The 13875-nt window shown below is 43.4% G+C and overlaps 1 protein-coding gene across 15 annotated transcripts in view; it reads right to left on the bottom strand.

The window, feature by feature from the left end:
- The window catches only part of dlg2 (discs, large homolog 2 (Drosophila)), a 178250-nt gene that overhangs the window by 33216 nt on the left and 131159 nt on the right, over positions 1 to 13875 (bottom strand). For 14 of the 15 annotated variants that reach the window (XM_063488403.1, XM_063488396.1, XM_063488393.1 and 11 more), the window contains 2 exons: positions 13643 to 13798; positions 64 to 220 (listed from right to left, as the gene is read on the bottom strand). In XM_063488403.1, coding sequence (XP_063344473.1) covers positions 64 to 220; positions 13643 to 13798 — 313 coding nt within the window. The remainder of the gene's footprint in view (positions 1 to 63; positions 221 to 13642; positions 13799 to 13875) is intronic. The other variant, XM_063488399.1, reaches the window with a different exon arrangement.

Genomic DNA, 13875 nt, shown 5'->3' with positions numbered 1-13875 from the left:
AACATGTTTTGAAACATTACTGTGTGTAAATCTGTGTGGGTATAGTGGCTCTTGCATACTCACTGATAAAATCTGGTCACCTCGCCTCAGTTCTCCACTCAAGTCAGCGGGCCCTCCTGCAAGGATGAAGGAGACAAAGATGCCCTCACCATCTTCACCACCTACGATGTTGAAGCCCAAGCCCGTGGAGCTCTTGTGGAGCACGACCTTCCTGGGTTCCCTGTGCAGACAGTTTAAATAATACATAAGCTCAGGGGAGTCAGTAGGTCTCAGCATCTTCAGCTCAGAAAGAAGACTAAAAGGTGGACAACAATTGCACACTTGCTCGAGTAAAGCTTTGTGCAGACACTGAAGCTCAGTGACTGCCAGAGCTCCACAGGGGGATAGTGCTCTACTTAGATCACTTGTCCCAATTTAGCTCTGACGAAAAAGGAACCTCATCATATTACACACTTTCACACACTGGTTTGCTTTCTCTTTTGCTCCATCTGTCACAAACTTACAGACACTCGAATATACTAATGTATCTCAAAATATTTGAAGATTATGAATACTGAATGTAAGGAGCTTGGAAAGAAAAGTGTCTGGACTTCTTTAAGTGGCTTGGAGATGTTTTACCTCTCATCCAAGAAGCTTCTTCAGTTCTAGTTCTAGTCCAGACGCTTTTCTTTCCAAGCTCCTTAGACTACGATGACCTGGATGATTGACAACCTTCACAGACATGAATACTGAATATTGACAGTTGTCAAAATGATTATCGCTAATACCCTTCACAGGTATGGTAATCCACAGAAGGTCGTTGCTGAAAATATTGGCTGTCTACAGAGTGCTGTATCAAAGCTTATTATTATAAAGTTGACTAGAAGGGAAAACGTAGGAAAACGTGCACATTATTAATTGATCACAACCAGTTCAAGAAACAGGTCTGTGTCAACACAGCTGAGAGAGTAAAAGGTCTAAACATCCAGCTTTATGTGATTATAAATGTGATTAAAAATGATGCCCTCTCATGTGATGAGAAGGATTTTAAATTATATTCTGGTTTTAGCAGAAAACCAATTAGGACAAGCCAGTATAGGAGAAGTACATGCTCTATTTCTAGCCCTTGTCAATATTCTTGGGGCAGCATTTAGGAACTGCTACTGCACAAGTGAAAGTAACCATTCGCACCTTTTTTTATTATGCATATTCAGGGACATATCCTGGTCAGAAATGACTGCACGTTATGTCTTTAACCCTAGAACACTATCGCTATAAATAGTAACACAATCACTAATGCCGGGTGATTTTTACCCGATATAATATGACCAACAAAAAGTACTTGTCATCAAAATATATCAAACACATGACAAATCAGAGTGGTCAGCTTTTACTTTCAACTGTGCCATGTCTAACAAAATGAAAAAATCATGGGGGGATGCTAAAGTAATGCTCCAAAATTACAGAAAAATCTGGAATTCAAGAACAAAAAATTCCTAAAAAAAGAAAAAAGAAAAAAGACGCTGGAAAGCTGGTCTTTGATACACCCATTCCTGGGACATTTGAGACTTCCCTGGTGAAGGCACAATCTCCTCGACACACTAACAGCTGCAGGAGAGAGAAATCATGTAAATGTATTTGCTCGGGTGAAAATCACCCAGCGATAGTGTTCTAGGGTAAAGACATTCCTGCAGTTTAACTCATTGGTGTGTGTTATCTGGCTTCATGGACAGATAGAGCTGGGTGTCATCAGCATAGCAGTGAAAATGTATGCTATGTCTTCTAATGAGACTGCCTAAGGGAAGCATGTATAATGTAAACAGAATTGGTCCTAGCACTGAACCCTGTGGAACTCCATAATTAACCTCAGTGTGTGAAGAGGACTCTCCATTTACATGTACAAATTGGAGTCTATTAGATAGATATGATACAAACCACTGCAGTGCAGTACCTGTAATACCTACAGCGTGCTCTAATCGCTCTAATAGGATATTATGGTCGACAGTATCGAACGCTGCACTGAGGTCTAGCAGGACAAGCACAGAGATGAGTCCACTGTCAGAGGCCATAAGAAGATCATTTGTAACCTTCACTAAAGCTGTTTCTGTGCTGTGATGAGCTCTGAAACCTGACTGAAACTCTTCAAATAAGCCATTCCTCTGCAGATGATCTGTTAGCTGTTTGACAACTACTCTTTCAAGGATGTTTGATATGAAAGGAAGGTTGGAGATTACCCTTTAATAAGCTGGGTCAAGAGATGGCTTTTTAAGTAAATGTTTAACTACTGCCAGCTTGAAGGCCTGTGGTACATATCCATTTGAGAGAATTTGATTCAATTCAGTTTTATTTATATAGCTTATTATAAAGCTCCAAATTGCAACATTTTGAAAGAAGCCAATTGAGTCTAATAACTGATTAAATGCTGTGCTGACTAAATCAACATTATCCAGAACCAACAGTTTCTCTGTTACTATCAATAACTCGCCGGTCTCTGTTTCTTCCTCTGTGAAAAGTTTGGGTATCATCCTCGACAGTAATCTATCTTTCAGTTCACACATTAATAATCTCGCTCTGTCTGCATATTTTCAATTGCGCAACATTAATCATCTCCATCCTTCTCTCTCCCCACATGCCGCTGCCATTCTTGTCCACAGCCTTGTTACTTCCCGGATTGATTATTGTAATTCACTTTTTTTGGTCTTACTCAAAAATCCAACCACAAGCTCCAACGCATCCAGAACTCTGCTGCTCGTATCATCACCAGGACCCCTTCTGTCCACCACATCACTCCTGTCCTGCAGCAGCTTCATTGGCTCCCGGTCAAATATGGCATTATTAAGGCTATTCATCATCTCTCTCCTCCATATCTCTCTGATCGGGTTGAGATCACCGCCCCATCTCGTTGTCTTAGATCTTCTTCTTCTCTTTCTCTCTCTGTCCCCTCTCCTCGTCTTGCCACCATGGGGAGCAGGGCTTTCAGCTGCTCCTCGACTCTGGAATTCCCGACCTCCTGATTTAAGAAATCTCGCTTCCTTCTCTCTCTTTAAGTCCCAACTCAAAACTCACTTGTTCAAAATAGCTTATCCCACATAACCTCTCCACTCTGCTATTTTAAATTTGTTTTATGTCTTATGCTTTTATGTTGCTTTTATTATTCTGCTGTGTACAGTGTCCTTGGGTGTTCTGAAAGGCACTTTCAAATAAAATGTATCATTATTATTATTATTATTATTATTATTATTATTATTATTATTATTATTATTATTATTATTGAGGCTGTCATTTTTAGCATCTACATGGATGTTAAAATCACCCACAATTATCTGAGCAGAGCACTAAATCAGATAAAAGTCTGAGGAATCAGACAGAAACTCTGTGTAAGGCCCAGGTGGGCAACAGAATAAAACTGTTTGACTTTTACAGCTAGGGTGGGCGAGGCTAAGCATCAGGGTTTCAAATGAATTACATCTCTGTCTGGGTTTTTGGTTGAATAAGAAGGTGCCGTGAAAAATTGCTGCCACACCCTCTCCTCGGCCTGTGCCTCAGGGATTCTGATAGTTAGAATGACTCAGGAGTGTTTTTTCATTTAAACTAACATAATCATTCTGCTCTAACCAGGTTTCTCTAAAGCAGAGTAAATCAATATGGTAATCGATTATTAATTCATGTACAAAAAGAGACCTAATGTTTAATAATCCACATTTTGCTGTTTTACCCTTTGGTGCACTTGATGATACTAGATTGCTCTTTCTTTGTAATTTTTAATTTTAAATCATTTCTTGATGATTTTCTTTGGTGGTCCAGGACAGACACAGTCTCTATGTGGAATGGGGCTCAGGGGGAATAACAGGAGTTAATGTATGGTGCTGCTTCCAGGTCCCAACTCTGGATAGTCAATAAATCTGGCCAGAAACGAGAGCTGCTCCATTCATAGTGCAATGGATCCCTTTCTCCTAACATCAATAATCTACACAGCCAGACAACCAGCAACATAAGGAGAACATGCAGCGAAAGAAAAGTCCGACATTGTTTCCGGAAAAGTTACACACGATTCAGTATTCATTTGAGTGAACTCAGATTGATGGAACCATGTGTCACTACTGCTTGAATTATGATTTTCTGTAATTTGCCTTCATCTTCATTGCTGCTCTGGCCCCTGGAGCACAATTCACTATGGACACATCTCCAGTTCAGTGACTCTGACCTCCACCGGTGATAACGGGCTTCATTTAGTACAGTATCAGTAATTACTAAAGGAGTAACTAAACATCTTACATACTGAGCAGAAAGAGCAGGGACAGGTTTAGAGGCCATGCAGAGGGAAACACTATGACATATTGAAAACACTGTATACTTTTTACCACAAAAGCAGTGATATTATGTATCAGATATTATGATGTCATAGTAATTTTACCCTACTAATCAGTAGGGTAAAATTACTCATGTGTAGCATTTATACACCTATAACAACCACACGCTAGTTGAATTTAATGACAAAAGCCACACATTTTTATGCACAAAATGAATATTATCATGTTTCCTGGTAAACACCAAGCAAATGATCTATAGTGACTTTTATATTATAGAGCATGACCTAAATATTGCAGGAGATCAACAAAAATTGGCAAATTTTTAATTCAACCAGCCCCTTATTTATCATCTTTTATATACACAAGATCTACCACAGTTATTTACTTCTCTCAGCATCATTAAGTAAATTGCTTTGACAACAGCATGAAAAGACCAAACAATACTACAGCACTACTTACAAAATTACAGTGATTACAATCTGGAACAGATTCCAGATTTTCATCAGGATAGTGATGAAATAATGAATACAGGATACATGATAGTTAGAGGAAGATCGTATTCTGACAGAATAAAATGTTGTCCATGGTTATTAGAGGAGTTTGCATAACACTGCTGCATGCAGCGTGTTTCAGCCTGTTCTGCCTCTTATTTGTTTAATAGTGTTCTCTACCAAACATATTGACCAAACATATTGGTTGAATGGTGCGCTGTACAGGATATTGCCAATGACAATGTATCAATTGAAGGCTTCCAAACTGTTCGAGCTGACAGGGAAAGCTCTGCAATTGATAAGCAGTTCTTGTTAACAACCCACCAGTTGTTAACAACATAACCTTCTGCACTAACTCCACTATCCCAGCTCAGACTCTCTGCTACCCAAATAACAAGCCATGGGCGACTAATGACATCAAAGACCTCCTCAATAACAAGGGGATGTTTTTCAGAGTGAGAAATAAAGTGGAGCTGAGAATGGGATTATTGAGCGGCAAGATCAGAAAAACTAAGAACAATAATAGGAGAAAGCTAGAGCAGAAACTCCAGCAAAACAGCAGAGAGGTCTGGAGTGTCATTAAGGGTATCACTGGATTCAAACCATCCAATAGAAGAGAAGCTGCTGGGGGACAGGGCCAGTGACCTGAATTTGTTCTTCAACTGATTTGATACTGCAGTTAATGCTCAGCTCCTACTCCTACTGTGGTGAGCCTGCAGTCCACAGCCACACCACTCTCTCTCCCTCTCTCTCCTTACTGCACCTTCGCCTCCAGTGAAAAACCTGACACCTCTCCTCCACCCATCACTTTCATGTACGACCACGTTCAGAAACACTAGACTCTACTCAGGTAAGTATGCATGACCAGACAGGATGAGTCACAGCACAAGTACAAACCGCAATAGTTCCACTCTCTTAATATCTCTTAATACAGAGGGGCACCTACATTTTTACATCAAATAGATGATAACCTGCATATGTGTGTTTTCTTTTTATATTGTTTGTCCCCTGTGGAGAAGAAGTATGACAGTGATGACCAAAAACTCCTAGCCGTTAAACTAGCCCTGGAAGAATGGAGGCATTGACTCAAGAGGGCAGAGCAGGTATCACTGTAGAGGATGTGTAAAAGGGTGTAACTATTGTACTGTGCATTAGATGGTACAGGGAGATAACCACAGGCAGGAATGATTTCCTGCGTCGTTCAGTGGTGTATTTGGTTAATCTCAGTCTCTCACTCAATGTGCTCCTGTGACTGGCCAGCACATCACCGAATAGGTGGGAGATATTGTCCAGCATTGTCCTTATCCTGGATAACATCTGCCTTTCTGACATCACCTTAATAGAGTCCAGCTCCATCCTCACAAGATCACTGGCCTTGCGGATCTGTTTATTAAGTCTGTTGGCATTTGCGACCCTCTCTATGCAACAGCATAGAGAATATGTACTCTGAGGTATTTATAGTCCACCATGATGTCCACATCTACTCTCTGGACTGAAAGAGGGGTCACTGGTTTCCTGGTCCTCCTCAAGTCTACAGTCAATTCTTTGTCTTTGTCACATTGAGCTGCAGATGATTCTGCTTGCACCATGTTATAAAGGAGTCAACCACAGCCCGATACACCGTCTCTTCACCTTCACTGTTGCATCCAACCACAGCAGAGTCATGAGAAAACTTCTGAACATGGCAGGTTTCTTTGCAGTGGTGACGTCTGTGGTTTAGAGGACAGTCCTTTGTGGTGCCCCGGTGTTGCTGATCACCTTGTCAGACACACAAAGTTGAGGACACACATATCATCAGTCTTTTAAGACGTCAGAAGTCAGTAATCCTGGGAACCACTGGGATGTCGCATCTTTGGTACAGGAACGAGGCCTGACGTCTTCCACAGCACTGGGACCCTCTGCAGACTCAGACTCATCATGAACAGTTTATGAAAGACTCCATAAAGCTGGGGGGACAGGCCTTGAACACACTGGGACTCACCCTGTCTAGTCCAGCAGACTTGCCTGCACCCATCTGTTCTGGACACAAGAGAGGGGCTGAGCTGTCAACTTATCACCACCGGGTGGTGAGTTGGATCAGTTGGCGGGGGAGGATGCTGGACAAACCTGGCACATCAAATGTACAGTAAGGCCAGGCAGAGGCCCCGGTCCGAATGGACCATGTTTAGCACCTCGACTGCCGAACCCCCTCACTAAGTTGCAGCCGCAAGGTGGTTGGTGCCTGTTGTGGTGGTAATGCCCAAACCAAATGGTGGACACCAGAGGTGAAGGGAGCCACAAGGCTGAAGAAGGAGTCCTTCCGGGTTTGGCTAATCTGTGGGACTTCAGAGGCAGCTGATAGGTACCGACAGGCCAAAAGGAATGCGGCTCAGGCAGTGGCTGAAGCAAAGACTAGTGGTGTGAGAGGACTTCAAAGAGGCCATGGAAAAAGGCTTTCGGACCGCCTTGAAGAGATCCTGGCAAACCGTCAGGTGACTCAGGAGGCGAAAGCGGTGTTCTACATGCACTGTGTATAGTGTGGGTGGAGCACTGCTGACTTCAACTTTGAAAATTGTCGGGTGGTGGAAGGAATACCTCAAGGACCTCCTTTATCCCACCGGCATGTCTTCTGTGGAGGAAGCAGAGTCTGGGGATAAAGGGGACGACTCTTCTATCTCCAGAGGTTAGGTCACTGAGGCAATTACACACCTCCTTGGTTGCAGGGCCCCTGGGGTGGATGAGGTTCACCCTGAGTTCCTGTAGTCTCTGGATGTTGTAGGTCTTGACTGACACACCTCTGGAGACTTGCGTGGAGATCAGGGCGGTACCTCTGAATGGGAACCACCACCCCAGTCTGCAAATCTTTAAGAAGAGGGACTGGAGGGTGTATTCCAACTATAGGGGATCACACTCCTCAGCCTTCCTGGGAAAGTTTATGCCAGGGTGCTGGAAAGGAGAGTTTGTCCATTAGTCAAACCTTGGAAACAGGAGGAACAATGCAGTTTTCGTCCTGGTCATGGATCACTGGACCAGCTCTTTATCTTCTCGAGGATACTTGAGGGCGTATGGGAGTTTGTCCAACCAGTCTACATGTGTTTTTTGGACTTGGAGGGACTGGAGGGTGTATTCCAACTATAGGGGATCACACTCCTCAGCCTTCCTGGGAAAGTTTATGCCAGGGTGCTGGAAAGGAGAGTTTGTCCATTAGTCAAACCTTGGAAACAGGAGGAACAATGCAGTTTTCGTCCTGGTCATGGATCACTGGACCAGCTCTTTATCTTCTCGAGGATACTTGAGGGCGTATGGGAGTTTGTCCAACCAGTCTACATGTGTTTTTTGGACTTGGAAAAGGCATTTAACCGTGTCTCTCGGAGTGTCAGTGGTGGGAGATGCTTCGGGAGTATGAGGTGTCTGGGACATTGCTATGGGGCATTCGATCTTTATACAACTGTTGCAAGAGCTCGGTCTGCATTGCCGGCAATAAGTTTGACTTTTTTCCGGTAGGTGATGGACTCTGCCAGGGCTGCCCTTTGTCGCCGATTCTGTTCATAATTTTTATGGACCGAATTTGTAGGCATAGCCAAGTGGCGGAAGGCTTTCACTTGAATGGCCTCAGAATCTCATCTCTGCTTTTCGCAGATGATGTGGTTCTGTTGACTTCATCAGGTGATAGCCTACAGCTCGCACTGGAATGGTTCACAGCCACTGAGCCAAGTGTGAAACGGTGGGAATGAGAATCAGCACCTACAAATCTGAGGCTATGGTCCTCAGCCGGAAAAGGGCGGGGTGCCCACTCACAATCATGGACAAGTTCCTGCCCCAAGTAGAGGAGTAAGTATCTCTGGGTCTTGTTCACGAGTGACCAGAGAAGGGAGTGGGAGATCAACAGACAGATTGGTGCTTCGTCTGCAGTGATGCGGACGCTGTACTGCTCTGTCATGGTAAAGAGAGAGCTGAGTGTAAAAAGCAAAGCTTTCAATTTACCGGTCGCTCTACGTCCCTACCCTCAGCTATGGTTACGAGCTGTGGGTAGTGACTGGAAGAAGGACATAACACATACAAATGGCAGAAATGAGCTTCCTTCCAAGGGTGGCTGGCCTCTCTCTTAAGCCGGGCATACACTGTGCAATTTTTTTCAGTCATGATATTCAGCTTCTGCTCAAACTGTACAATTGAATCACAGGGGTTAGAAGTTCGTAGGTCACGATGCAGGGTCTCACACTATACGGCCCGATGCTCTGATGCCACCTGAGTGCTCACACTGTGCATCTATAATATGAAGTGATAATATGAAGCTTATAACACAAAATCTGTCTCTCCCTCTCCCTCTCTCTGTCTTTCACTCACACAGACACACACACCACCACCATCAACTTTGCTAAATCGCTAATGAAAAACATTGACCAGGCAGCTGCAATTCAGCAGCAATGTCCATCCAACTCTTTTCACGGTTGTTGCGGTCGTGATAATTTTGAGGCCACATCGAAAAGGCTGAGATGAGCTTGCCAAAGTTCTACAAGTTGGGCCTCCATCGCTTGTGTCCAGTGCTTTAAGTGGCCCAAAAGAGGTGCCGGTACTCTATTTTTTTCCCGCCTCCCCTGAGGTAACAACAACTATATTGAATGGGTTTTATATACAACAGTCAACAGACAACCTTATACAAAATAATAAATCATTTTATTAGTTTGTGGATTTGCTTGAGCTAGAAAGAGCTACTGAACATAAATAAAATGTGCACAAGGTTATTGAAAAAATACCCTTAGAAAGAGCTACTAGAAAGAGCTACTGAACATAAATAAAATGTGCAAAAAGGTATTGAAATTTTTTTTTAACAAAATGTACATAAAATAAATTATAAACTAATTTGTATTTTGCTCTCTCTTGAGTCACTGCTGCTATCAGCAGTGACTCAAGAGAGAGAGCAAAATACAAATTATTTTATATACATTTTGTGTAAAAAAAACACTTTACAAGTGCACTTGTAAAGTGTTTTTTTTTTACACAAAATGTATATAAAATAAATTATAAAATAATTTGTATTTTGCTCTCTCTCTTGAGTCCCTGCTGGTATCAGCAGCAGCACTTGTAAAGTGTACCTGCAGAGCTTGGTAGTTCTCCCATACTGCTTTCACTGTTCTCTCACTTGAAGCAACCCAACGCACTGATAAAACACGGCCTATCACAAGGAGACGTTGTCCAACATTGTGAGCACTCTCGGTTAACTCCCTTTGGTTTTTTGGTGATGCATGGTAGAGGGAGTAAAGCTGATCTAAGAATATTTTAAAGTGGTTGATTCCTCCTACCTCCTTCAAAACATCACAAACTGCCAGTTCCAGTCTGTGATTGGAACAATGCCAGACAAACAGGTAAGGGAATTTGGAACAAAGCTGCGCAGCAACTCCTGCTTTCCTCCCAAGCATCACTGAGGCTCCATCACAAGCAAATGCCAACAAATGTTCCTGTAGGTAGTGAGGGTCAAAGCCATTATTATGAAGACATCCTAACAGTGCTTCAGTGATGTCCTTTGCTGTGGTCCCCTGCAGCTCAATCAGTTCAAAAAATATTGTGTCTGGATTTTCACTGGAAATAGCTGACCGCAGGCACACGACAAGCACAGACTTTCCACTTATTGTAGTGGATTCATCAATGAGCACACACAATTTTCTTTCATTCATCACTATGTCATTGACTACCTTCTTTTTCATTTCAGCTGCAATGTGATCCAGTATATTTGCACATGAGTTATTAGAGTGCAAAACTCTGCACATCTTGACACCATTTAAGACTTGCAACTGGACATCTATTGGCATGTCTGTAAAGGGACGCCCATGCTTGCCAATCTTATAAGCTGTTCTAAACACATTGCAAGTTGAAGCGTAGTCAGCCTTTCTCATATCTTCAATGTGTTTTTGCATTGTATTTTGTGTTGCCTTCTCTTTTATTTCAACTGCTTTCTTGTGATAAATTGAGTCTCTGTGCTCTTTTATTTTCTTTCGTAGTGAGTTTTGTTGTGCAGCCTTGTCCCTTCCAAAAGACGAGATTAAGCACCCACTCCACTCCTGCGACACTCTCTGCCCTTGCTGCATGTCCACGCGAGCACAAACTTGACTACACACACTACAACCCAACTTTTGATTTCTGCTGATCAGCCACTTGTAATTTGTGGAGAAATACCGGACTTGTGATTGGGACCAACATTCTGGCCACTCATGCTCGCTAACGCGGCTGTTGTCATCGGTAGAAATGGTGTCATTCTCGTCCTCGTCGTCGCCAAAAGTGCCGTCGTCCGCGGCTGCGGCACTAGTGCGGCTTTCATTAGCTTGCGTCTGACCTGCAGCGATATCATTCTGGCTTGGTGGGGTGTCAGCCAGCGAGTCCTCTGATTCTGACCTTGTTCTTTTACTACTCAGAGTCTGAAGCCAGGAGAGCATATTAAGTGTTCATTGTTTTTGTATTTTAACCGAGCAGCTGTTTGCGTGTTTTACACACCCTCTCCGGACCACGTTGAGTTGTTGACATGACAACGGCAAAAGCGACGCATGCGCTTTTCACTTGTAAAACACATTGGTGTATGGGTAATGTAGTCTCTGCTCTCGGTGGGACGAATTAGGAAGCGTGCTTGTGAAGGGCGCTCTGAAAAGCGGCAGCGCAGCCAAACGATTATAACAGATGTGCAAATGAGAGTACCGGTACGCTAAAAGCACGTTCTGGGCGCATGGAGAGGTGGCGGTACTCTCAAGAGCTATATTTAGAAGTGGCGGTACTGAGTACCGGCGCGTACCGGCCCACTTAAAGCACTGCTTGTGTCCAGATCACACTGCACTGCCATGCTGCTCCATCTTTTTCACTTCCATTTCTGTGTTTGTCCATGTGCAGCGTGAGGGGTTGCGTTGACACCCTCACGAGGGGCGACAGGATTTCAAACAGGTTTGATTTTCTTGCGACGATACGATTGCTGATCGGGAGCTGGTCGTGAGGTGTTAATCGCTTCTCGTTACCCCATGTATATTACACGATGATGCACAACTCACAATTAAGGCGAAACTCAGGCCGATCCCCAAAACGACTGAATAATCATCTCTAAATGGGCCAAAAATTGCACAGTGTATGCCCACCCTTAGAGATAGGGTGAGGAGTTCGGCCATCTGAAGTGGCTCAAAGTAGAGCCGCTGCTCCTCCACATCAAAAGGAGCCTGTTCAGGTGTTTTGGGCACCTGACAAGGATGCTTCATTTACAGATATAAATGGGCATTACCTGCATAGCACTAAAAATGTATGCCATGTCTTCAAATTATACTGCCAAAGGGAAGCATGTATAATGTAAAGAACCAAGGTTCTATGAAATTCTATGAAAGTTCAACTGATCCAGTTGAAAATATCCATATTAGCTGAGCCCTGCATTTGCCCCAGATCACTGACAATTACCCAGCTTAAAATGTAAAATGGATTTTGGATGTTATGGATGTTAAATGTGAAAAGCCTATGTGACCTCCTGCTAGAGCTACCACATTCACAAGATCTTCAGAAAATTTTATCTCTGACCTTGAGGTTGAGGCCACTGAGATTCAAACTTGTTAGAGATTTTTAATAGATACACATATGGTATTTTAAAAGTCCTGGGTGACATCTTTCTCAAGTTATCGTGGTAACAAAAGTTTTAGAAACATGACCTTGAGGTCAAAGTCCTTATGAGCCTGTGTGCAAGTTCCTCACCAACAATCGAATTCGAACACAACCAACAGCTATCTACTATCTTAGAAAACAAAATGCACAACAATGACACTCAGAAACCAAACACTCAAGCAAGAACAGAGCAGAATGTGTAAAAAACAACAGGACATAGGGTTGTTCACATGCTGGCTACAAGGGACAGCAAACACACCCAGAGCCCAGGATACCAGCCGACACAACCAAGGGGTGGCAGGGGTGGCACCCATCCCCGCCACCCCTGCCATCTCCTGGCAGAGCAGAAGGTGCCCACCCCACCCTAGAGGGGTGAACACAGGACTCCGCCAGGAGGACCCCGGACATGCACCGTGCTGGCCAACACAGCACACGGGGGAGCGAAAGGAATGGGGAACGAGAAAAGGGGAAGTCCCCATGCATGCATGACCTACATCAATCCATTCCAGCTAAGGCAGAAGGGGGAGGCACAGTGCCTCAGGCAGCGATCTTTTAGTCTCAGTAAGGACTCAGTTTCAGGACCAATATTCCCCTGCTCACCTGCCAACTCTCTCCAGCTCAACAGCCTTACCTGCAGTCTATTTCCATTCTGACTTATAATCTGCCTCTAAGTAAATCTTCAATATATGTTTGCGTCCTGTTCTTGGTTGCCTTTTGCCTGGCTGTGGCAGTCAATGAGTTAGTAATGGAAGGCCATGAGTAAGTAACTTGTGACTGTAAGTTAGAAGAGTGCTGCCAAAAATATTGGTTATTGCATTTCCAAACCTTTCTACACCATGGCCGTCAGTTATTGATATTGTGGCTATGTATTAGTAACTTGTGGCCACAAGAGCTATGTATTGCAACAATACATGTTTTTTCCACTAATGTCAGCAGAGGACTCCTTACCCTCTGCTTACATTAGCTACCTTACGCAAACACATCTTTATTTTGTGAGAGAATTCCTCCATCTTCGGTCTAACTTTGATAATGAATAAGGTCATGACCCTGAAAAATCAATGTCCTAAAGAAAGAGAGAACAGCAGAAAGGAGGAAGGCTTGAGAAAAACAATATCACGACAAGATTCCCAAGGGAGTAAACAACAAATGCATTAGAAGAAATAAGGTAATTATATAATAACATGGCATGCTATTCATATGGTTAGATGGGATACAGGTGGCACAGTGCAGAAAGGTAGTGAGGGTGGTGGTTGAAAGTACCTGGTGATATCCAAGTCAGGAAACAGACTTAAGATATAGTTAGGGAGTGGGGCAGAGTGGAAGATGCTTTTGTCACACTCCACTGAGGAATAGTGTCGGGGGGAGGGCACTTTGTCACTTAGTTTGTTCACAGTGCTGTAAACTGGCTCAGGAGGCCTATATTGAAGCGAGAGACAAGAGCAGAGAGATTAGTGTCCAGAGGCAGAGGTGGAATAGAGGTGGAGTAGATGGAG

This window comes from Pelmatolapia mariae, linkage group LG10_11, assembly GCF_036321145.2.
Source record: "Pelmatolapia mariae isolate MD_Pm_ZW linkage group LG10_11, Pm_UMD_F_2, whole genome shotgun sequence".
Lineage (NCBI taxonomy): Eukaryota > Metazoa > Chordata > Actinopteri > Cichliformes > Cichlidae > Pelmatolapia > Pelmatolapia mariae.
The sequence above is the reverse complement of the archived record's forward strand: the minus strand, read 5'-3'. Positions and strand labels throughout refer to the sequence as shown.